The sequence below is a fragment of the Pholcus phalangioides genome, unplaced genomic scaffold (assembly GCF_987345545.1).
Source record: "Pholcus phalangioides strain wild (caught in Gottingen) unplaced genomic scaffold, Ppha-v1.0 ptg000032l_1, whole genome shotgun sequence".
Taxonomy (NCBI): Eukaryota; Metazoa; Arthropoda; class Arachnida; order Araneae; family Pholcidae; genus Pholcus; species Pholcus phalangioides.
The window spans coordinates 218627-244558 of NW_028301622.1; the positions used below are offsets into that span (position 1 = coordinate 218627).

The 25932-nt window shown below is 38.8% G+C and overlaps 2 protein-coding genes across 2 annotated transcripts in view; both read right to left on the bottom strand.

Moving 5' to 3' along the window:
- LOC149066104 (putative carbonic anhydrase 3) overlaps window positions 1-7360 on the bottom strand; it is a 32841-nt gene extending 25481 nt beyond the window's left edge. The window contains exon 1 of the mRNA XM_089253082.1: window positions 7249-7360. Within this exon, the coding sequence (XP_089109208.1) occupies window positions 7249-7266 (18 nt within the window). The 5' untranslated portion in view covers window positions 7267-7360. The remainder of the gene's footprint in view (window positions 1-7248) is intronic.
- Window positions 7270-25932, bottom strand: part of LOC149066105 (putative carbonic anhydrase 3) — a 35180-nt gene continuing 16517 nt past the window's right edge. Inside the window, exons 3-4 of the mRNA XM_089253152.1 lie at window positions 20966-21127; window positions 7270-7405 (exon numbers count right to left, since the gene is read on the bottom strand). Of these exons, the coding sequence (XP_089109278.1) occupies window positions 7362-7405; window positions 20966-21127 (206 nt within the window). The 3' untranslated portion in view covers window positions 7270-7361. The remainder of the gene's footprint in view (window positions 7406-20965; window positions 21128-25932) is intronic.

The window sequence follows — 25932 nt, forward strand, 5'->3', positions numbered from 1 at the left end:
TCCCCATACTGTATTTTGATGAAGACTTCATGTGCGGGACATCAACGCATTATTTATCCATCTTTCTAGATTTATTGTGATTTATAAATAAATAAATAACTAAAATTTTTTACGGATACACACTCATCCTTTGGGACCACTGATCTCTCTGAGATATGATGCGGGCTGTGTCAAAGCCTTCTAGATAGATTGGCAGTATCTAGGAGGTTTTGGCTGTGCCCGGTTCAATAGCCTTGAGCATTGGTGCCCTCGTAGCAATGTGGCCTACCAGATGGTCTCCGTTTGGCTTGCGAAAGATGCTCAAGTAGAAAAGTTTAATACACACAACAGGATATTTCCACTATTGGCCATATTTCCTCAATAAAAATATGGGAAATCAGAACGCAAGGATCAAAGGAAAGCAAAGCTGCATTTATCACTAAAATCACTGAAAAATCGAATATCGACTACAAATGAGGCGCTAATAAAAAATTGAAGGGTAATTCACGATAAAAAAACCCATTATTTTTGCAAAATATGTGAGACTAGCTATAATACCCGGCGTTGCCCGGGTTTTCTTCAATGAGCCTTTTTGGATCACGCGATATCTTCCTTTCTTGGAGGGACATACAAACTGTCTCTAAGTTAACCAATATGGCGACTTCCTGTGCGATTCATGAAAGAAATAAATCTAAATATAAAGCAACGTAGAAATGATTTTTCTCCTTTTTTGAGGGACGGTAGGTATTTCGAACACCCTCCCCCCCCCCCCGAACTTCAAGTTATCCATCTCTGCCTGTTTCTGCTTCAAAAAATGCTTAATTAATGCAGTGGAATTTCTTCGATGCACTTCACGGACCCATAATAAGTTTAAAAACAACCTAAGCTATATGAATTTATGCAGTTCAATATTAAAAGACAATACGAAGACATTAATTTTCATGCATGAGAGGATATAAATAAAAAGTCGAAATCAATGATATTGCATGGATATCTAACTCAAAAGTAGGTCCGACTAATTACTGGCTTAATCATTAATTAATTTTCTGGGCTTCGTATATCTCTAAGCGAACTCAGTATCTCAAAAATCGAGAATTCAATGCAATTTTTTAAATTATTGATGTGGCGGAAAATGTCACTAAATTTCCACATTTCTACAGTAAAATCGGCAATTTTAACGCTGATTTCTATGGGGATCATCCTTAGCCTGACCCTCAAAGCGATGCTGATTATGATTCTGGCGTCTATTCAAAAAGCCTCATTACTGGGAGTATGGAAAATGTGGCAAACCATTATAAAGGCATAAACTATTATACACATACACACTGACAGCGTTAAAGAAGTGACAAACCATTGTAAAGGCATGTACACGTCTGAAACGCATTGCTGGGGAACCACGGTAACCAAAGTAAACATTCGGAAAGTGATTGTTGAGGCCGAAAAACCATTGTTGCCAGACAATTATCGCCCATTTGGGGCATTTGCCCTGCTCTGACGAAATTTTAAAGTAGTCTATAGTTCAAGTCGTGTCCCATTTGGTATATAAGCAAAATTTTGTGACGATATTTCTAAAATTGTAGATTTATATTGAGAACATACACACACAGAAAATCAATTTTATATATATAGATAGTGAGGTAAATATCTTCTTATATATAAATGTGAAAGTATGTATGTATGTCTGTATGTATGTTCTTTATACAAATCTACAGTTTTAGACCGATCGTCGCCAGATTTTGCATATATACCAAACAGGTCCGGGATTGAACCGTAGGCTACTTTAAAAGTTCGTCAGAGCTGGGCAAATGCCCGAAATGGGCAAAAAACTGTGTGGCAACAATGGTTTTGGGGGCCTCAACAATCACTTTCGGAACGTTTACTTTGGTTACCGTGGTTTCCAACAATGCGTTTCAGACGAGAATATATTCCTTTACAATGGTTTGTCACACCGTTAATTCTGTTATTTTAACAGTTTATTCCTTTATAACGGTTTGTCACTTTTCCAATCCTCCCAGTAATTGAAGAAAACCCGGGAAGCACCAGATATTTTTGCTTGCATGTATACAGGGTGTCCTGTAAGTGCTAATGCGGCCTTTATCTCATCAACCGCCCATAGTATAGGTATAGTTTCAATTTAAAAAGTGCTTAAAAGGAGTTTGAATAATATTCGCTGCAGAAGCTGGACATATGGCGTCACTAACAACAGAGAACAACAACTACGGCGATAAAACTGGGAATAAAAATGTTCAACGCCAGCTGATGAACTCAATGCTTGCCTCAAATCATCAGCACTCTACTTCACCAAACACCAACTCTGGCCATATCGCTACATTGCAATTTACTGCCATTAGTGAGATGGGTTGGAAGTGAAGGTTCTGTCTATCGGTGGTCGCCTCGAGTTTGTTAGGACATCAACACTCTGGCACGAAGCTAAAAAATTATCATTATCCACCAACATGCGAGTTCAACTGCAAAATGACTCAGCACTGCTATCATTTTCACATCAGTTGATCAAACTTGGCAATGGAAGAATTCCCGTAGACCCAAGCACTGGACTGATAACGTTCCCAAATGGATTTTGCCAGTTATTATATATATAAACTCAGTTCAAGAACTCGCAGACCACGTCTTCCCAAACATTCAACAAAATCACCGAAACCATGAGTGGCTTTGTGAGAGTGCGATTCTGGCACCGAAAAATGACAGTGTGAACAAGATCAACGGAAAAATCCTAAAAATTATTCCGGGAGACTTCACATCTTACAAATCGGTTGACACTGTCACAGACACAGCGCAGACATTTAGTTCTGTATCCTGCAGAATTTCTGAACTCTTTGGATATTCCGGGTGTGCCACCACACAACTTGACCCTCAAAGTCGGAGCACCAAAAATGATTTTAAGAAATTTGGAGATACCGAGACTCTGCAATGGCAACAGACTCTGCGTGAAGAAATTGCACAATTACATCATTGAAGCAACGATTCTAACTGGATGTGCTGGAGAAGAAGACGTCTTCATTCCACGTACCCCAATTATCACTGAAGAAATGCCATTCACTTTAAAGCGATTACAGTTCCCGATTCGTTTAGCTTTTGCCATGACAATCAACAAAGCGCAAGGCCAGTCGTTAGCAGTGGCAAGTATCAACCTACATGAGCCCTATTTTTCACACGGACAGCTTTTCGTCACCTGTTCGCGTGATGGTAATCCCAAAAATTTGTACATTTACGCACCAGATGGAAAAACCAAAGATATTGTGTATCCACAAGCGATTGCCTGAAGTTTTTAATTAAAAAATTTAAAAATTAAAGTAATTTTTTTTTACTTAATGCAAAAATATTTGATTAAGAAATAATTAATAAGCTATATATATGTAAATTTTTTACAGGGCGGGCAACGTCGCCGGGTATCAGCTAGTCTTATATATAAATGTGAAAGTATGTATGTATGCTCTTTATACAAATCCATTTAATTGGTCTCATTTTCAAAAAGGTCTCTTCGCGTTCTCCTAAAGTCATTCTTCCGCTTTTTCGAGGCTTAGTTCGTCCTGGACTGGAGTATGCTGTAAGGTTTTGGAGACCATACCTACAGAGGGACATAGACTTGGTTGAAGGGGTGCAGAGAAGAGCTACGCGTGTCCTTATTGGCACACAGGGCTTGAGTTATGAAGAAAGACTTCATTTTTTGAATATGTTTACATTGGATGAACGCAGGTGTCGAGGAGATATGATCGAAGTGTTCAAAATTTTCAATGGGATGGATAGGATGGACCATGAACTTTTAGTACACCGCCAATCGACTGCTTTTACAAGGGGACACCAGTATCGATTGGTGAGGGACAATGCAAGGTTATGGTGTCGCAGGGAATTTTTCTCCAATAGGGTTGTTAATAAATGGAATAGCTTACCCCCGGAGGTAGTAAATTGTAACACAATTGACACGTTTAAAAAGAAATACGATAAACATGTTGGGGTAGATCGAGAAGCTATCCATTCTTAGAATAAGACAACCATAAGTATTCTTTATGGGCATTGTATAATATTTTATCATGTGTATATATTGTTTGTAATTTGTGTTAATTGCATTTTTAATTGGGTTGCTGTATTTTTGAAACATATGACAACCATATTTTTATGGGCATCTCTTTATCAGCCACCTCGTTGGGCATTTTGCCTGTTGTGGCGTTGTATTTGTATTTGTACAGTTTTAGACCGATCGTCGCCAGATTTTGCATATATACCAAACGGGTCCGGGATTGAACCGTAGGCTACTTTAAAAGTTCGTCAGAGCTGGGCAAATGCCCGAAATGGGCGAAAAACTGTGTGGCAACAATGGTTTTGGGGCCTCAACAATCACTTTCGGAACGTTTACTTTGGTTACCGTGGTTCCCAACAATGCGTTTCAGACGTGAATATATGCCTTTACAATGGTTTGTCACACCTTTAATTCTGTTATTATAACAGTTCATTCCTTTATAATGGTTTGTCACTTTTCCAATCCTCCCAGTAATTAAAAAAACCCCGGGAAGCACCAGATATTTTTGCTTGCATGTATACAGGGTGTCCTGTAAGTGCTAATGTGGCCTTTATCTCATCAACCACCCATCGTTGAGGTATAGTTTCCATTTAAAAAGTGCTTAAAAGGAGTTTGAATAATATTCGCTGCAGAAGCTGGACATATGGCGTCACTAACAACAGAGAACAACAACTATGACGATAAAACTGGGAATAAAAATGTTCAACACCAGCTGATCAACTCAATGCTTGCCTCAAATCATCAACACTCTGGCACGAAGTTAAAAAATTATTATCATTCAAAAATATGCGAGTTCAACTGCAGAATGACTCAGCACTGCTATCATTTTTACATCAGTTGATCAAACTTGGCAATGGAAGAATTCCCGTAGACCCAAGCACTGGACTGATAACGTTCCCAAATGGATTTTGCCAGTTATTATATATATAAACTCAGTTCAAGAACTCGCAGACCACGTCTTCCCAAACATTCAACAAAATCACCGAAACCATGAGTGGCTTTGTGAGAGTGCGATTCTGGCACCGAAAAATGACAGCGTGAACAAGATCATCGAAAAAGTCCTAAAAATTATTCCGGGAGACTCCACATCTTACAAATCAGTTGACACAGACTCAGCGCAGACAGTTCTTTATCCTGCAGAATTTCTGAACTCTTTGGATATTCCGGGTGTGCCACCACACAATTTGACCCTTAAAGTCGGAGCACCTATAATGCTTTTAAGAAATTTGGAGACACCGAGACTCTGCAATGGCACCGGACTTTGCGTGAAGAAATTGCACAATTACATCATCGAAGCAACGATTCTAACTGGATGTGGCAAAGGAGAAGACGTCTTCATTCAACGTATCCCAATTATCACTGAAGAAATGCCATTCACTTTAAAGCGATTACAGTTCCCGATTCGTTTAGTTTTTGTTATAACAATCAACAAAGCGCGAGGCCAGTCGTTAGCAGTGGCAGGTATCAACCTACTTGAGCCCTGAATTTCTCACGGACAGCTTTTCGTCGCGTGTTGGTAATCCCAAAAATTTGTGCATCTACACACCAGATGGAAAAACAAAACATATCGTGTTTTATCCACAAGCGATTGCCTGAAGTTTTTAATTATAATATTTAAAAATAAAAGTAATTTTTCTTACTTGATGCAGAATTTTTTTAGATTAAGAAATAATTAATAAGCTATACATATATTAATTTTTTACGGGGCGGGCAACGTCGCCGGGTATCAGCTAGTTTATATATATATATGAGATTATACCAACATATAGTAGTTATATTTTTCATAATCGTAGGTGAGAATTTCTTAAATAAATTTATTATAGTCATGATTATGATATAATTTATAAATCATGAAAACAATCGTTGATTTCAGTAAATTAAACAGTGGTGAAAAACGGGACATTTTTTTCTAAAAGAAAAAGTCGTGGCAGCTAAAATAACGGGAATCTATCTATCTATCTATATATATATATAAAATTGATTTTCTGTGTGTGTGTGTGTGTGTGTGTGTGTGTGTGTGTGTATGTTCTCTATACAAATCTACAATTTTAGATCGATCGTCGCCAAATTTTGCATATATACCAAATGGGACCCGACTTGAACGATAGGCTACTTTAAAATTTCATCAGACCAGGGCAAATGCCCCAAATGGGCAAAAAACTGTCCGGCAACAATGGTTTTTTGGGCCTCAACAATCACTTTCCGAACGTTTACTTTGGTTACCGCGGTTCCCTAGCAATGCGTTTCAGACGTGTATATGCCTTTACAACGGTTTGTCACTTCTTTACTCCTGTTAGTATATGTATAACAGTTTATGCCTTTATAATGGTTTGCCACATTTTCAATATACTCTCAGTAATGAGGCTTTTTGAATAGACGTCATAATCATCATCAGCATCGCTTTGAGAGTCAGGAAAATTGTGATCCTCATAGAAATCAGTGATAAAATTGTCGATTTTACTGTAGAAATGCGGAAATTAGTGGGATTTTCCGCCCCATCAATAATTTTAAAAATTGTATTGAATTCTCGATTTTTGAAATATTCAGTTCGCTTAGAGATATACGAAGCCCAGGAGATTAAATACGAAGTAATTAGCCAAACCTATACTTTTGAGTTGGATATTCGAGCAATATCATTGATTTCATTTATATCTTCTCAAGTATGAAAATTAATGTCTCCATATTGTCTCTATTGATATTTATTTGAATAAATTCATGTGGGTTAGGATATTTTAAAATTAGTTATGAGCCCGTGAAAAGTGCATCGAAAAAATTCCACAGCTTTAACTAAGGATTTTGGGAAGCTGGAACAGACAGATGGGTAACTTGAAGTTCAGGGGGGGGGGATCGAAATACCTAGCGCCCCTTAAAAAAAGAAAAATATATATTCATTTCTACGTTTCTGTGTAAATCTATATTTGTTTATTTCATGAATCGCGCAGGTCGCCATATTGGTTAACTTGGACACGGTTTGTATGTCCCTCAAGAAAAAGAGAGGGAGATATCACGTGATCCAAAAAAGCCTCATTGAAGAAAACCCGGGCAGCGCCGGGTATTATAGCTAGTATTCTATAAAATACGGGTCATATCGTTACCGCATATGGTGCATACAAGTCTCTGTCCTGCGAGTGGTAGCGATATCGCAAAACCGGCCCGCGGACTAAAAAGGTTGTGCAACCCTGTTCCAGAAGGGGGAAAAAAAAACAACAAATATATATATAGGATATTGTTACCTCCATAGCGTAACCCATGCCGTTAATCTTGTGCTCAGAGCCTTCAGATTTATTGGATCCGTTACCGAAATGGAAATGAAACTGGAGAAGGTCGTATTCAAAGTAGCCTTTGATCAATGGGCAGATCTCTTCTGCCCATCAGTTGGCGTGATTTGAACTGAAAATGACAAAAAAAAACCCTAAATAAATGTTAGTGTTAAGAATCTTCTTAATTTCCGAGGTATGAATCGGCACATGCAAGTTTCGTTACTTAAAATTAAATGACATGGTATAGACTGTATACAGGGTATCCTGTAAGTGTTAAAGCGGCCTTTATTTCATGAACGTAGAATCGTAGTTTCAATCTTCGTCGTAGAGGTATAGATTCAATTTTGAAAACGCTCAAACTGCGTTCAGAAATTACAGTGTACCAGACTTGAGAGAGAAAATACAGTACGTCAGGAAATAAAATATCGCAATTTTGATACTTCTCCCGGTCCTTTCACTTCAAATTAGAAAGCTGTTGTTTCCCTATCTCTTTTGAGACACAAAAAAAATTTTTTACGTAAATTTTACTGTAATATTTTACGTTAGGTATTTCAATTTAAAAAAAAGGAGAGAAAAGAGAGGGAGAGTGTGGGAAAAAGACCAGCACATAAATGAAGGAAAGACGAGTTGTTTGTTAGTTTATGCTGTTCTTTCCCAACTTTTCTGTGATTTCGAATTCAAATATTTCAAGGAATATTATACTTAGAAAGATGACATTTTTTTTGTTTGCCTCAAAAAAGTCAGGGCAACAACATGAGATTTCTATATAATTTAGTGTTAAATTTTTTTTTGTTTATTCTAATTTTTGGATTATTTGCAGTTTGGTGGGGGGGGGGGGGTAATGATTTTTGTATGAGCAAATTTAGTTTGGAAAAAATCTATACAAGAATTTTATTTTTGTAGATGAAGTTGATATAAAAACCACAAATTTTTAAAAACATATTGGGAAAAAAAAAAAAATTTCCAAGTGCAATATGGAAACATGATGTTGATTTTGTTTTTCCCTATTCTTTATTTTTGATAATTTAATGCCCATTTCAACATTATTCAGCTGGAATGCTTCGAAAATGCATACCACTTAATACTCATTATGTTTTTGCACCCAGTTCGAAGTGCAATGTTCAAAATATTTGTCCTGTTTTGTTGCTGAAGGATTATCTGTCACGTCGGTGCGCCATTTTGTGTTTTTCTCCGTTCTCGTGAGTTTTATTGTCATTTATTTGTCATATATTTATTGTTTATTGTTATTGTCATTTATTTGTCATATATTTATTGTTTATTGTTATTGTCTTTATTTCATTATTTTATTATCTAGCAGAAATTGTTAATTTTATATTTATCTAGCTTTTTTTTATGAACAGTTTCAGAACATGTCATCGAGGTAGAGTCAAGACGAATGAAGACGAATTCGTTCGGGTGAAAGCTTGTGAAGCTCGCGTAATGCTGGTAACGACCAACAACTTCATGGTCATCAAATTGATGGAGACGTTGTGGTTTGAAGGGCGTAACGAGTAGCCATGGCGTAAAGGCACCACCTGGAAACCCCATCGTACAAGAGAGAGACATCGTGTCGCTTAATAAATAGGGAGATAATAGCCAAAGACAAGGAACTACACAACTCCAGATCCTACTTAATATGCAGAAAGGAGCAAACTCTACACTTTAATGACATGTAGCAACGGATGGACGACGACACCACCACCACGCCTGAATAGTAACACCGTCGATATAAGGACGGCGTGAAACAAAGGAAGGGTAGTAAGCACTACTACCGAGCACATACAATTTAGCACCATAATTCACATATACGGGGCGGTCGTAAAACAACATTGCCGATATACGAGCCCCCGGGGGTGCGAAAATCGACGAATGTGATCAGAGATATAGGTGTGTTTCAGAGTATGCGCTTGAGAATGAGAAACGAAATAAAACCCTAGCTCGCGCGGTACGGTTACAGCAATAAAATTTCGAAAAATTGGAACGGCAACACCTACTTTAATGTATTGCTGAAGGATAGGCGCAGTGAATAATCGTGAACAGGGTTGAAACGATACCTGTCGCGTGATAAAAAGCGGCGTTAAATGCAAACTAAAAAATAAGTGGAAACAACCAATGCAGATCACAAGGGCTCGGATTTCTATGTCTTTGCATATTTCGCTATTTTTACGTGATAGAGCATATTTTGCATGTATTTGAATTTTCCATAAAAAGTAGATTTTTTCCTCGTTATAATCCGGTCCCGCTTCAGATTGGTTTTTACGGTTCCCGCCTCTCACAAGAGCGCTTAAAGGGATAGGATTTTTATGCTCTAAAACGTCGTTGCTGGTTGGTGGAAAATCCTGAAATTCGGGTTTTTCAGCCAATCGACAATGACATTGAATTGTTAGAGGATAGAAGTGCTAGCCCTTCAACGACGCTGGCGTGTGTGGCTGTAAATAGATTGATCATCTGAATCGGTGACTCGTGAGAAAAATTGGCAAAAATTTGTTAATGGGGGGAATTTTTCGAGTTTTTATAAAATGAAAAGAATCATATATTTATTTATTTTAATTAACTTTATGCCTTTCTAAAGCTAAATACACTACTTGACTAGATATTTTTACCTATAGATGGCAGCACATTAATTCTGAATTTGAAGACCTCCCTGATCTGGGAATTACGAGATTATTTCATTCATTTCTAAACATTTTCTACGAAGTTATTTTCATCTCGTATCTAATTTGAAAGATCCATAAATAATGGATTCGATGCACTTCGAGCCATCTTGAACGCATTTCGCGGAGATCCATAATCACGTGCGAGTATAATTTACCTGGAATGCGCGCTGTCTGAAATGGAACTAGATTACCGTGAGAAGCCCCCCAGCAATATATCATTATTAATCGCTTGGTAATTTTACATTTATAATATGGATGCCTTTCCATATCATATGTATAATAGCTTGATTACTAATGGAGGCTCCACGCAAATATGAATCTGAAAGTGGTAAGCGGCCTTAAGTTATCCGGCGGATTTCATTTGAGTATTATCAGTGTCGTGCGGTAATCAATTCAGATATATTTTGTAAATATCCTGGAAGAAAATTGTGCCTGCAAATATCAGCCTTATTATGTAAATAATGAATTATTATAAATATGATTCCATCAAAATCTTGTAATGCATCGATTGCGGCATGTAACTTGGTTTTCCGTACAACCGTTCTTGTTATTGGTGGCCACTTATAACAACATATATTTTTTATGGGCATCTTTTTCTCAGCCACCTCGTTGGGCATTTTGCCTGAATGTCGCTCCGTTCTATTTGTTTTTCTCTGAAGCAAATTATCATTTTATATCTCAAAGTTTATCTTTTACAGCCACTGTGTCCAGAAAATTTGATACTTCGTTAGTATTGTTATCTAATATATTAATGTTTATACAGTCGAATCCCATTATAACGAACTCCAAGAGACCGGAGAAATCACTTCGTTATAACGAAATTTCGTTATAAAGGAATTCTAGGTTTTTGCATTTTTCCTATGTAAATTAATCTGGGGATTAGAAAGGTGTTCGTTAAAACGAGATTTTCGCTATAACGGTATTCATTAAAACGGGATTCGACTGTATCTCCATTTACAAGCATATCTCTCCTAGTTATTTAAATAAAAATATTGAACTCTTCATTAAACTGAGATATGGGTCCATTCAAGTGTTACAGCAGCATCGATGGGGAAAGGGGGTTTCCGATTTGCTCACTTTTCATGACAAGAGGGGAGGGAAGGTTTAAATAATGCTTACGTCATCAACCACCCTTACTGAAAATATTAAATATTTTTAATGGCATCTTACTCGGTGCACCGAAAACGAGAAAAACTTTCCGATAGTTTGTGGGAACTTGAAGTAACATTCCCCCCTATTCAAAAGTGCCCTGCAGAACCACTTTAGTAATCTCTAAATGTTTCGCGGATAAAAGTCATCTGGACATGTGTCCGGGCAGCTTAAGAGCTCTGGAACTGTGCCACACATCACTCAAGTGACCCGTAATTATATACCGAGGATCACTTAAATAATCTGAGAATGTGCCGCAGGTAACTTGAGTTATGTGGAACCGCACTGGGGACCACTTAAATGCTCTAAAACTACGTCACATGTCACTCAAAGGATCTCTAAATGTGCCACGGATCGTTGAAGTATTCTGTAACTGTGTCGCGGGTCATTTAGGTGATCTGAAAATGTGCCACGGGCCACTTAAATTGTACCACGGACCACTTAAGTGATCTGTAAATGTGGCGCTTAGTTAATTTTTTACAAAATTAGGTTTGAGGGGGGCAGGCTGCATCAGATAACCCCCAGGGCCATATTTAGTGCGCGGGCCAAGGGCCTTTATGTCATTTATCATTATATGGCTTAGAGGGTGGGTCGCAATGAATTTATCAAAGATAAATTTTGAGTTCATAGCCTTCAAATAATATTGAAATTAACAGAAATTGATTGCAATAACATATAAAGGTATTTTTCGAAATTTCTATTTTAAAAAAAAAATTATTTTTTTGCTGAAAAAAATAAATTTTTTATCGTCGGGAGCATAAGCCCCCCCTATGCCCCCCCCCCACCCACCTGCATACGTCTCTTGTCCCACCAATATGTGTTAGGATTCAGAGGGGCAGAGCTGGGGGTGTACCACCTTCTCATTCTTAATAACCAATCATCCATACGTAAGAATCGGTTCGTAAGAATCACGTTAAGAATCGAGCTCCGAATGCAACCACGATGTGATTGTTAAAAGTTATTCTGAAGGTCACGTGACGATGGACAGGCCGATAAATTTCCCTTTTGGGAAATTTCGCCATTGGCCAATCAGCGCCCAGCTAAAAATTAACAACGGCTTGTTGTTGACAAGATAAGGAGGAAAAGAAATTTTAGAACAACGCTAGCCTGAAAAAATGGCGGAGATTATTTCAGCAAATGTGAATACGGTTTTGCAGAAATGATAAATACATTATATTTTTTTAACATGTTACAGTAAAAAACAAACATATCCATACTTAATCATCCGATATGATTCGAATCAAAGATTCATCCCACGTTCACTGGGATGGATCCCTGCCACCCTCCATGAAGAGGGGCTATGCTATATATGTTATGGTGAAAGTGATAAAGAGCTGCGGTTATTATATAAATAATCACCGGCCATTTCGGTAAGTTTGATAAATTTTGCTGATATACCGTGAATCTATCACATTTGTAGGTCATTATGCATAATTGTCAAACCATGGTTAATGACTAACAATAATTTTTATAACATGCTTCATGTTTCTTTAAATTAATTGTCATGGCGAAATGAACGTGGTACTGTACATGTATTGCATAGCTGCTTCGTGGCCAAATAAAAATAATATATAGTGATCAGATAATACATCAATATTAAAAATGGCCATCGCTTCTGTAATGTTGGCTTTTTCACGTACACCGAAGTATGTGAAAAAAACAAACGCAGCAGCAGGTTAATAATGATTTTTAATTTTTGTACAATTATATTTCGGCCGATTGAAGCTTTATCTCACATATTTTGTGGGCGAAATTCAATTTTCTCTCAAGTTTTAAACTAATAAAAAATTTCAAATCATATATGATTTGAATTTAATAATTCCATAATATGAGTTATATTAAGTTCCCATAATATGAAAAACATTGTGTTTACGACTCATCGATCATGATATTTATGGATTGAAAATTTGAGAATTATGCATAATCACTGGTAAATGTGATAAATGTAGCAAAATTTATCAAACTTTATTGAAATAATCCGATATTTTATCACTATTATCAACATATATGTGCTGTATATAGACTCTAACACTGTTTTCAACTCTCCTACAGAACCTTCAGAAAACTTTTCGATAACTTAAAAAGTCTGACGAATTCCTTATTTTGAAATAAAAATGCATTGTTAATTTTTTTTTCCATTTTTTAAAATATGAATCATAGAAAACTTCTATTAAAGAAAGAATTTAAGTTATCTCGCATAGAAGAAAAAAAATGTTTACTAAGAATCAAGCTAAGAAGTGGGTAGCCTTGGTTCTTAACTCGATTCTTAACTATGGAACAAAAACGATTCTTAGTTAAGAATGTGGTAGCAAAGTTCTCTCTCGATTCTTAACTAAAGACTCAAATCCATAGTTAAGAAGCGGATTCTTATTAAGAATCAGAAGGTGGTACATCCCCTGATAAGGAAATTTTGCTGACAAGGGGAGGGGGGGGGGTTAAAAGTGGATAAAACATATGCTTACGTAATACTTGAACGGCCCCTTAGCGTGTTTTTTTATTCTTTGGGTCATACTCTCTCTGCGGTGTTTTCTTTATTTTTGTAGATATTGTGTGCAGGGCCGTCTCAAGAGTATCATGGGCCCCCGGGCCAAGTGGTTTTTCGGAGGCCCTACCTGGTAAATCCTAGAAAATTTCAACCGGATCTCATTTTTGTGAGGCCCTCTTCTATTGAGGCCCCCGGACCGTCCCCGGGTGGGCCCATGCGTTAAGACGGCACTGATTGTGTGTTTAATTTAATCTTTAGTTAGAAATTCTCAGCGGATTTTCAGCACTGCACATCGTTGGATTTGCGAGAGATAAGTGTTATTTTTATTGCTCTCAATTTTTTAATTTTCGTTGTGTGTTTTTGATCGACTTAAACTTTTTTTTTCTCGCTCTCATTTCATTTTCATTGTACTTTTGCCAGGTTTGTGACCATTATTTCTTTGTCGATGATCAATTTCTTTGCCCACGTGCTCCTATTGGAGGGAATACCTGTATCTTTGTTTCCATTCATTACATTGTTGCCCCGCCTCTCTAATATAATTTCGTGGAGTACTTTTGGGCGTGAGTGTTAGCAAACAGTGTATACCTGTTCTTCCCAGGTATTCTCAGTAATTTTTTATTTTTTCATTTGTTTTTGTCTTTGTGGACAGATAGCTCGGTAACATTAAAAAGTATAAATTGTACTTTGTATCTTAATACTTTTTGGGCGTGTGTTGTATTCTTTATATATATTTGTTCTTTGTGCATTTTATTTTACTTAAATATTTCGTAAATTTTTTACGTATATTTCACATTGTAATGTAATTTACATTATTTTGATTTCCTGCTAACGTTTGTGGGGAATCGGTCAAAGCCGACCACAGGATGAAGGTCGTCAAGGAGACATAGATAGTTGGTTTTCGAACGCGCTGATGAATGGCCGCGCTCGTTGTTGAGGGAGGGAAGAAAGTTTTTATATCATTTTACTTTGTAGTCATGCCGTATACATATTAAGTAAAATATATTTTTTATAAAAAGATGTCGTTCCTCCTTCCTGCCATCCACCACCTATACGTTTCTCATTCCATTTTTTAAGTGTTAGCATCTAGTTTCCTGCAATAGTGTTAGTATGACTCGAGCTCGGCCAGTGTTGTGTAGAGCTTGCGACGATAGGTTTCACTGATCTAGGGGAATAGTAGCTGTTAATTTCAATTGTAAAGGGTGTTTGGATAGGGCAAACTTGGAACTGGAGGTCGAAGCGTTATGGGAGAGAGTTAAGGTTTTAGAGGGCCCGGTTATAACACAGCCACCTCTTGTCGAGCCACCTGTCGATGAAGAAGCAATCTCCACGAACAACGGTAGTTTAGAGGGTGAATGGGTGGTCGTGGATGAGATAGAGGGGGATAGTGATAGCGGTTTAATCATCGGCGATTCTATGGTTAGAGAACTGAGGAACAGAGTGTGTAAGGGTTTTCGGGTTTTCGAGCGCTATTGCCTTCCTGGGGGAATGATTACCAAAGTTCGAGAGGTTTTTCATCGTCGAAAGCTCCCCGGGCGAGTAATACTGTGGGTGGGAACGAATCAAGTAAGAGTGAATGAAAATTAGTGAATCGCTGTCAGAGTGCCGGAAATTACTATTACCCGCTCGGGAGGGGGTTCAGATGGGACAGTGATTACAGTACTGCCAAGGGGTAGTAAGGAGTTATAGAAGTAGAATCCATCAAGTCAATTTAGGCCTAAAGACATTTGCTCCTCACTGGGGGTCACGTTCTTGGAGTTTCCCGCATTTAGGGCCGTTCAAGTATTACGTAAACATATTTTTAGCCATTTTTGACCCCCCCCCCTCCCCTCGCCTTTGTCAGCAAAATTTCGTCACCAGCTCTGCCCCTCTGAATCGTAACGCATATTGGTGGGATCAGAGACGTATACAGGTGGGGGTTATGTGATGCGGACTGCCCTCCTCAAACCTAATTTTGTGAAAATGAACTAAGCGGCACATTCACAGATCGCTTAAGTATCCCGTGGTACAATTCCAGAGCATTTAAGCGGCCCGTGACACATTTTCAGATCACTTAAATGACCCGGGACACAGTTTCAGAACACTTAAGCGTTCCGTGACACATTTAGAGATCCCTTGAGTGACAAGTGACGTAGTTCTGTAGAGCGCTTATCAACAAGTGCTCACAAACTATCGAAAGGTTTTTCTCGTTTTTAGTGCACCGAGTAAGATGCCATTAAAAATATTTCATATTTTCATTAAGGGTGGTTGATGACGTGAGTATTATCCAAACTCCCCTCTCCCCCCTTGTCATCAAAAGTAAGCAAATCGGAACGCCCCATCGATGCTGACTTGAATGGCCCCTTACCAACAAGTATATCGTTGGGATGGAATTCATCTGAATAGGAGTGGGGTCTAGAAGGTTCACAATAGGCTCAGGGTCATGTTTTTTGCTCCCAGACCACGTAGACGGGATTGCGGGTTAGTTATTGTTAATAATAGCAGTTACGTTGATTTACCCACCTCTGACTTGGATGGCTTCTCGATTGACACAAAATTAGAGGGCGAATGAAAATGTGTGCTAATAAATGCCAGGAGCTTGGGTAATAAGAAATTTTTTTAGAAACTATGATAGTTGTGGAGGGCCTGGATCTTATAGCCATTACAGAATCTTGGGCAAACGATGGGGATGAATGTTTCTTACACATCTCAGGATACGATACTTTTTTGAGAAATAGATCTGATAGGAAAGGGGGTGGAGTGTTGATATACGTGAAATCATGTTTGAAGGCTAGAGAGTGTAACGTGCAGAGCAGAGACATTGAAACTGTATGGGTTGAGCTTGAAAACAATATGCGCCATAAACTTATTGTAAGGGTTTGCTACAATCCACCGAATAGGGATCGAACTAAATCGTCAAATTTCATGATGAAATTTCCTACATGTGCAAGCATAAGAGGGTTGTCATATTAGGGAATATCAATTACCCTGGTATAGATTGGAAAAACTTATTAGCTACAGATGAATATGAAAGAGACTTTCGTAAGTTGGTGCTCGATATTTTATTGCATCAGCATGTATCAGAAGCTATGAGGGGTACTGCTATTTTGGATTTAGTTCTCACTAGTTCCGAGGCTCCTGCTGAACATGTTTCGGTGGGGGACGAGTTTTTTTCCAGTGATCATCATGTTGTCAGTTTTCTCTGTAACTTTTGTTCGTATAAGGTTGATAACAAAAGACTGGTTCTTTGTTTTCGGAGAACTAACTTTGATGTTTTTAGAGGACAGTTAGCGGAAGTTTTCAAAAACCGGTTGGAATCAGTCTGCGTGGTAAGTCAACGGCAAGAATTTGACACAGCTCTTCTCTATTTTGCACGACGTCATGCCCTTTGTTCGAAGAAAGCGTGTTTGTACATCGCACCCTCTATGGTTCTTAACCTTTATCTTGAAAAGAAAAGAGCATTGAGAGATTATGAGAGAGTATAAACGTGGACGAGATGATCTGTCATCATTTACTGATAAAAAAAGGGCGTTGAAGAAAGCGATAAGTCATAGTTAAAAGGAAGTTGGATCTTAGGTTATCAGATAACATTGCTCTGACCAAAATCATTTTTTTCTGTACGTCAATAATAGATGTAAGGAAGCAGTTGCCCTCCTCTCTATACGAGGGTCTAGGCTAGAAAGCAATGTAGGCATGTGTAGTGCTTTTAAAGACTTTTTCGCGTCGGTTTTTAATAGAGATAATGATATTCAATGTGCGGGTATTACATGGAGTAATAAAATCCTCAACGATATTCAAGTGGAAGACGTGGAAATCCTAAATCTTCTAAACATCTTATGTGCAAGCAAAGCACCAGAACCAGATGATATCTATCCCAGTGTCCTCAGCTAATGTGCAAATGAATTGCTGGGGGACAGTCTCACAGATCTACAGGCGTAGTGTTGCTGAGAGTATCATCCCAAAGGATTGGAAACTTGCTAATGTTTTCCCGATATTTAAAAAGGGTAGTAGAGAAGCTGTGTGCAATTATTGTCCAGTGAGTTCGACGAACTCCCTCACGAAAATTTTGGATATTTTTATCAAAAGGCAATTGGTGAAGTGGATAGACGGGAATAATGTATTGTCGGATAATCAGCATGAGTTCAGGAAGGGGAAGTGATGTGTAACTAACCTCCTTTGCTTCTATGATCACGTGAGGAAGGCTTTGGGTAAGGGCAAAAATTTAGATGTTGTTTACCTTGATTTCCAGAAGGGCATTCGATCCGGTCCAACATGGTAAACTTTTGAAGCGTTTTTAGAAGTAGATTGGCATTAGGGTCAACTTGCTGAATTCAATAGAATCGTGATTAAGGTATAAGTCACAATTAATTATGGTGAACGGAGAATTCTCTAGTTGGACAGGTGTCACAAGTGGAGTTCCTCAAGGAAGTGTCCCTGGCCTAATATTTACTGTTCAACATTTCACTTTTTATCGATAAACTCGATCAGGGTATCGATGGGATTGCTAGCAAATTCGCAGATGACGTGAAGCTAATGGGTGTAGTCGGGAATCAAAGTGTTGGGGAATTACTTCAGACCAACTTAAACAGTATTGCACAATGGGCAAATGAATCGAGCATCACGTTTAGCGTTGACAGGTGCTTGGTCACTCATTTTGATTCCAACAACCCACGTTTCACTTACGAGTTGAATGGTGTCACTATACCTAGGGTCACCAATATGGAAATTCTCATTGAGGAGCGGCTTAGGTTTTCTGAACATTGTTTAGCGGTGGTAAAAGAAACAAATAGAATGCTCAGTTCCATCCTTAAAAAGGTTTCTAAGTCATTCTTCCGCTTTTCCGAGGCTTAGTTCGTCTTTGACTGGAGTATGCTATAAGGTTTTGGAAACCATACCTACAGAGGGACATAGACTTGGTTTAAGGGGTGTAGGGAAGAGCTACGCATGTCCTTTTGGGCACACGGGGCTGCGTTCACATTGGGTAAACGCAGGTGTCGGGGAGATATGATCGAAGTCTTCAAAATTTTCAACGGGATGGATATAGGATAGACCATGAATTATTAGTAAACTGTCAATCCACTGCTTTTACTGTCAATCCAGTGCAATATTCACTAAGATATTCGAATTCGAAAAAGGGAGGAAATTTGGGAAGAAACAGCATCAAATGACGGGTAAAACGGGTTTTTAGGATTTAGAGCTGTTTTTTTTTTCAACTTTCCTCCGTTTTTCGAATTCGAATATCTCCGCGAATACTGATCTTAGAAATATACAGTGCAACAACTTTTTAATTGCGTTTCGGCGCAAACGGGGACTGTATGAAAAAGTTGATTTTTTTCATTTTAATAACCATATGACCCCCTGGCACCATGAATAACATATCTGAGTACTACACGTCGAAACTTTTTGTAATTGGAAGTTAGCCTCAAGGGTCAAAGGTTCGTCAGTAAAATGCCATACCCCTGTTTGCTATACACCCACTCCTGTATGTTTCATTTTGAATAATAAAAAAACTACTTTAGGATGTCTATTAAAAATGTGCCAAGCTTCATTTCTTTGAAGGATCTCTGTCGTTAGGTATAACGAATAATGCCACTGTTCCTTAGCATTTGTCAAGCAGTGTAAATATGAATGCCTCCGCCCCATTCGAAGCTGAAGATGTCCTCTTCTTCTCCACTAGAAGTTGGAAATACAGTGGAACCTCCCTTAACGGACATTCCCCGTTAACTGGCATTTTTCTGATCCCCAGTCCCGTGGAATAGGGGTCATTCAAGTACTACGTCAGCATCGCGGGGGGGAGGGGGGGTTCGGATTTTCTGATTTTTTATGACAAGGGGGGGGGGGGGTTTGAAGGTTGCTTACGTCATCAACCACCCTTTTTTTGAAGATATGAAATATTCTAAGCTGCTGACGAAATTTTGCTGACAAGGGGGGGGAGGGGGTCTTAAAATGGCTAAAAATCTTATTACGTAATACTTGAATGGCCCCATAGGGCTTTAATGTATTTCACTCCCCGTTAGTGGACACTCTCAATAGCGGACAGTAAAATCAGGCCTACTCCAATTTCTTTCCTAAACTTTTTTTCTTCCAAATTCTAATTTATTAACATTTGTTCATAAATCGAGAATTTATCATATTGAACTAAGATTATGTTTAATCCCAAGATCGTGTTGGTAAATACAATATAATAAAACATCGGTTAATTAATTAACTGAGCATAACTATGGTCCAGAGGATGGTTAATTCGAATGGTAATGTTGGCTTTGTTAGTTGATACGTGTGAAGGAAGCCAACATTACAAGATTGATTAATGGTGTGAAAGATTTTAACTTCTTCATCTTCACATTTATTTAAATTTAATTTAATTCAATTTTTATTGCAGAACATGCGTAGTATGCGTGTATCATGTACGAGTAAAATATAATTGGTTTAATGAAGAGGAGAAAAGGTTATAAACTATATATTATATATATAGTTTATATACAGTATATTTATCAGACTTTCCAACTTTATTTGGGGAATTATGCATAATCGCCGGTGATAGGATAAATGTAATGAAATTTGATCAAACTTTTTTTTTTTCTTATCGAGATGATTGGTGATTATTTATAACCACCGGTGTATCACCTTTTGCACTCACACAGTGAGGTACAATTTTACAGTGCCCATATTTCAAGTTTCAAGTTTCAAATACAACGCCACAACAGGCAAATTGCCCAACGAGGTGGCTGACTTAAGAACATCATGGATCCCCGAGCCATTTTTTGGAGGCCCTACCTACTACTGCTACACCAGCGGCAAAATCGAAATGATGTGAGGAATTAGTAAACATTATACAATATACTCGTACCATAATGGGGTTCCCCATGATCCTTTCTGCACCGGGTACCCCGCCTGGAGATAGTGGCCTTGGAAGTAGCTGTATATAGCAATCAAGAACACAATAATCCCGAATCCTTTACGGTCATATAAATGAAGTTAACTTGTCGATCGTTAGGTATCACTTTGAATTTCTGTGAATTTTTTCACTAAAATTTGCTAAATACATAGCCATTAAAATGCACAGTATATATGTATAGAAACAAATTGTGACCGAAGCCAAACATCGTATAAATGTGAAAGTCGTATAAACGCGGTTCCGCTATGTATCGTACCTCCCCATTAGCGGAAAAAATGTTTGGTCGAAAAGGGCATCCGTTATTGAGAGGTTACACTGTCTCGGCTCCATTCGCAGCTGAAGATGTCTGATTTCGGTTAGATGCTGATCCAGAAAGGATGGGTGCGATTACCCCTACCGAAAGGGGTATAATAATATGAAAAAAATTGGCTGCCCCGTGAAACATGGGAAGATCCAACTGGCACATCGACCAGGATCCGCACCTGTGGTTCGTTATGATGATGATTATTGTGAATAATCAAATACTACCCGTGTGACCATTGTTGACGATATTTCCACGAAGAGGGTTAATATATCCCATGAATTGAAATGCTCTGTCGCCTTGCGGGTAGGTGCGACTCACATTCTCGGGAATATCGATCGATGACTGTTCCTTTCCAATGTTGCATTTGCCACCCCATTGCGATGGACCTGGAAAAGATCAACATTATTATTATTATCATTATTATTACTTCATTTTAATGTAACGTATCTGTGATAATTCTGCAGCACTCACTCTCTCACTAGGTCATTCTCTCGCCCGAGCACTCGTTTGGTCACTCGCTCACTCACTCACTTACTCAATTACTCGGTCCCGCATTCTCTTGCTCTCACTCACTCGGTCATTCATTCCTTTACTCACTCGCTTAGTCTTTCAATTGATGGCCACGATATAAAACTAGCAAACACCCACATGTACACAGATGGCTCCAAAACCGATGAAGGCATCGGGCAGCCTATTGTGTATGCACAAACAATACAGAAAAGCAAACGTAGCAAGCAACGCTAGATAGAAACAATAGTAACTTTCAAACAGAATTGTTAGCGATAGAAGCAGCTACACAATGCGCAACGGAAACAGAAGAGCGAGTTTTAATAATAACTAATAACCGCTCCTCCCTTCAAGCTTTTCTAGATCTAACAAATAGAAACACAATAGTACGTGTATTGAGGCGGCGTCTATTAAATAACCCGAAAATTTTCCTAGGTTGGACCAAGGCCCATGTAGGTAATCTTGGAAACGAGAGAGCAGACTCTCTAGCCAAGGCTGCAATCAACTATGACAATAAACTTGATAACCCTTTCCCACTAACGCTCCTGAAGCGGCAACTTAAACATGCAACCCCCCAGAGGTGGCACCAAACTTGGGACCAAGGAACAACGGCTAGGAAAGTGCACAAAATTGTCCTCGAGTCACATACAACACACTAAACTGGAATAGGGAGGTGACTATCTCCATAACAGGACACGGCCCATTCCATATATACGAACAGAAACGCCGCAGGACAGACAAATGTGCCTGCGGTATGGTGGGTACTCCAGTTCACTATGCCACAGAGTGCAAATTTACAAAACATCTACACATGTACAAATATTGGGAAGCAATACAAAACAATGGTTCACTCAAATAATCAAAAAGAAAAACACAGCAGTAGGGATTGCAAGTCTTGTCACACGCCAACGAAAAACAAAAAATCTGTCCACCACATTTATAAAATAATGTTTCAAATATTACAAAAATAAGGGAAAAAACAGAAATAGATAAAAACAACAACAAAAATCATATCCACATGACTGCCACTACTATTACATAACCATTACATGTACAAGATATAGCATTACACCGGACCCGAACAAAAATTTTCGTGACATTCCTGTAACAATGATGTAACTGTGATAACTACAAGTATCCTCCATTCTGCTATTCTAGCGGGGGTGCTAGGCGGGAGGACGCGAATGATTTCATAATAACCGTTATATGTAGTTTTTATTTTATATATATATTCATTTATTTTATTTTTTGTTATATAAATATAACCAGCTAGAGAGCGAGTCAACCAAAACAACAAGACCGAAGCTGATCCTTAGCTAACTCTCTCTCCAGATAATCCTTCAATTAAACCAAGCCCACATTGCTCACCAAAATAGGTTTAGAGCGAAACGACTCGGCCTGACAGTTATATATATATGTATATAAAAATATGTATATGTGTATTTCTCTCTTCTTCATGCATTTCATATCCACAACACGCGTGCGTACTCATATTGTCGTATTCATGTTGCTCACCGAATAAGGTGAGGTGCTAAGCGAGATTGCACGGGTGATCCCTAATTATATATATTCCCACACACAATACTTCTATTTTGTATATTTTCATTAAATCCACCGGAGCGAGTGAACTCAACCCAACAAAACTGATGCTGGCTTCTAGTCCGCAAGTTATAAACCCATCTGCTCACCAATAAGGTGTTAAGCGAGATGACTCGCTCTGATGGATATTTTATATTTCACAATAAGATCCTCATTTCGTTTTTTTTTTAATCCCGTGTATTTAATATGGCAAGTGTAACATAACAGATGAGATGGAATGTCACCCCCCCTTCCAATTGCTTCAAACTATACCTCCATCCTAATACCGGGTGTTTCACGAAGGACCCCTAACTTTGAATATAAATGACTCGGAAACGGTGGTAGATACAAGCATGAAACTAATGGTATGTTTATTTAAAAAATCGTAAGAATCTGATGCAGAAACCTCAAAATTTTAGCCGCAGGGGCGGCATTACAGATCTCTAGAAAGAGAGCTCAGACGCCGAGAACGATCAGTCGTCGAGATTTCGCCGTTGAAACGTGACCGCTATTAGCGTATAGTGAAAGAAATTCCGGAAGTGATGTATTCCATGGAGGAACGTGTGTTTATCGTGTTGGAGTACCACCGATTAAATCACAGCCCTACTTGCCACACGAGAAATTTTCAAACGCGATCTCAAGTCGCAAAAGGCCCAGATGGCAAAAACGATTCGCGAGCTATTCAAAAAATTTCAACAGACAGGCAACGTAGCCGATGCAATAGTCGGAAATGTGGATCCCACCCACTCCGTTGTTACACATGAAAATGCAACGACACTTGCTGCGGTTATTGAGCGTCATCCGAATATCTCTGTCCGCAGACTTTAAGTGTCGTGAATCCGGAATCACGCCATCAGCACGTATAGAATCCTGCGGAAGACATTACACATGTTTCCGTACAAGATTCAATGCCGGCACGCCATACAGTTCGAGCTGAACGACAACGAGAGGATTTCGCTAACGAGATGCTCTCAACATGATTGATGGTTCTTCGATATCGCCCAAATATGGTTTACAGACGAGGCGCATTTTCATCTGGATGATGTCGTTAACAGATACAATTGGCGATTTTGGGATACCGAAAAATCCACATTTGTCTCACGCATGACCACTCCATTGCCCAAAACTTACAGTTTGGGTTACAATCTCCCGCAAAGGCATCATTGGTTTCTTTTTCTTGCAAGAAACGGTGACTCATGCCCGGTACAGCGCACTTTTGAAACAATTTGTCGCCACTCAACAAGCGTTGAGCGATCGACCAGGCACGGCGTGGTTCATGCAAGATGGGACTCGCCCACACCGTACACAAGCCGTTTTTGGGCGAATATTTCTGGACGAATATTTCGATGAGTTGAACTATTCGACAGTTAAGGGGAAAGGCATGGTCCGGCGTCCGTTTTCACCCGACCTCACCCCCTGCGACTACTTTCTTTGGGACACACTGAAGGGCATTGTTTACCGCAACAATCCTTTAACACTCGACGAGCTGGAGGAGGCTATTTGTCAAGCTTGTGTGTCGATTTCCGGTGACCACTACAGAGAGTCATTGACAATTTCATTCTTCGTTTGTGGCATGTGTATTGTGTGAAAGGTGCACATTTTGAATCGCTTTTGATGTGAATGCAACGATGCTGCTTGCATTATCCACTATGTACAGCCTACTTATAGTAATGCCGCCTGCAGCATCTATCGGCGCAATTTGTTACTACGTTTTTTAGGTTTCTGTATCAGATTCTTGCGGTTTTTTTAATAAATATACTACTAATTTCATGCTTCTATCACCGTTTCGGAGTTATTTATTTTCAAAGTTAGGTGCCCTTCGTGAAATACCCGGTATGTGTACATTCATCCGTCTTAACCAAACCCCGAAACTTTTCTCAAACTTTCAACCGCATCTAGTCTGTAATCACCACAAAATTTGTTAATCGCGACAGAACCCAATTGTTCGGGGAAATATATATTGCAAAAATTTTGTGTCATTTTTTCTTCTTTTTTGACACAAAATAAAGTGTCCCAGACTGCCACGAAGCTGGGCTGAAAGAGATCTCGGTCCAGTGACAAAGTTATGGCGTTCATTCAGCTGTAGTCGATGAATTATTTTTCTTTCCCAGCGGTGAATTTTATTGCCGATGAATTGCCTGGCGGTGAAATGAATTAGGTGAATTTTCCAGCGGAGGTCACGAAAAAACTTTCGAATTATTCTGTTGGCAAGTATTAGTTTTTTTGCCAATAGGTCTGTTTGTGTCTTTTTGAATGAATTCATGAATTTCCAGGAGTCTTTTCTGGGACACCCTGATGTATAAGGTGTCCCAGAAAAGACTCCTGGAAATTATATATCCTGGAAAGTCGGTATATACTGGCACAACCTTTCCAGTCCGTGGGCCATATATGCGCTATTTCTGCCTCTCGCGGACCAGAAACTTGTTATGAACTATATTTTACGGGACATTTTCATAATTTTGGCCATCCCTTTTTTTGTGAAAATGTCCCGTTTTTGAGGCGAATTTTTGAAATCAAGAATAGAAATTACTTCCACAATTTATAAATTACAGTAGAACCCCACTAATCCAAAAACCAACTCAATCCGAACGGCCCTTAAAAAAAGAAAAAAAAAGACGAGAAGAGAAAGTTGAAGAATCAATAGAAAAAGAAAAGGCTCATAAATTCTGCATTGCAACATTTTACATTTTACGTATAGACAATGAATACAAATAGCTCATAACGATGAATTACATAGTTACTTAGGAACGATGCAGTTCTTAGTCATCGCGTCTAAGAAACATGATGTCTGCAGGAGTTGCATTATCATGCTACTCCACGTAGCTGTGGTGGTCGAGTGGTTATAGTGCCGGACTCGTGATGCGAGGATCCGGGTTCGAACCCCACAGTGGTGGTCGGCTGAAGTTGGTTTTCTGTGGTTCCCAACTTCAAGGCGCAAATGCGAGCCGATCTCCCCGTTAAAAAGTCTCGCCACAGAGAGCAACAGTCCTACAACGATAAATCATTCAACCATAACACTTCACTCATAGTTTGTAAAACTGGGGGCAGATGACAGCACTACACATAACAAGCATTACACAGAAACAAACTTTACGTCAGGTTGCAC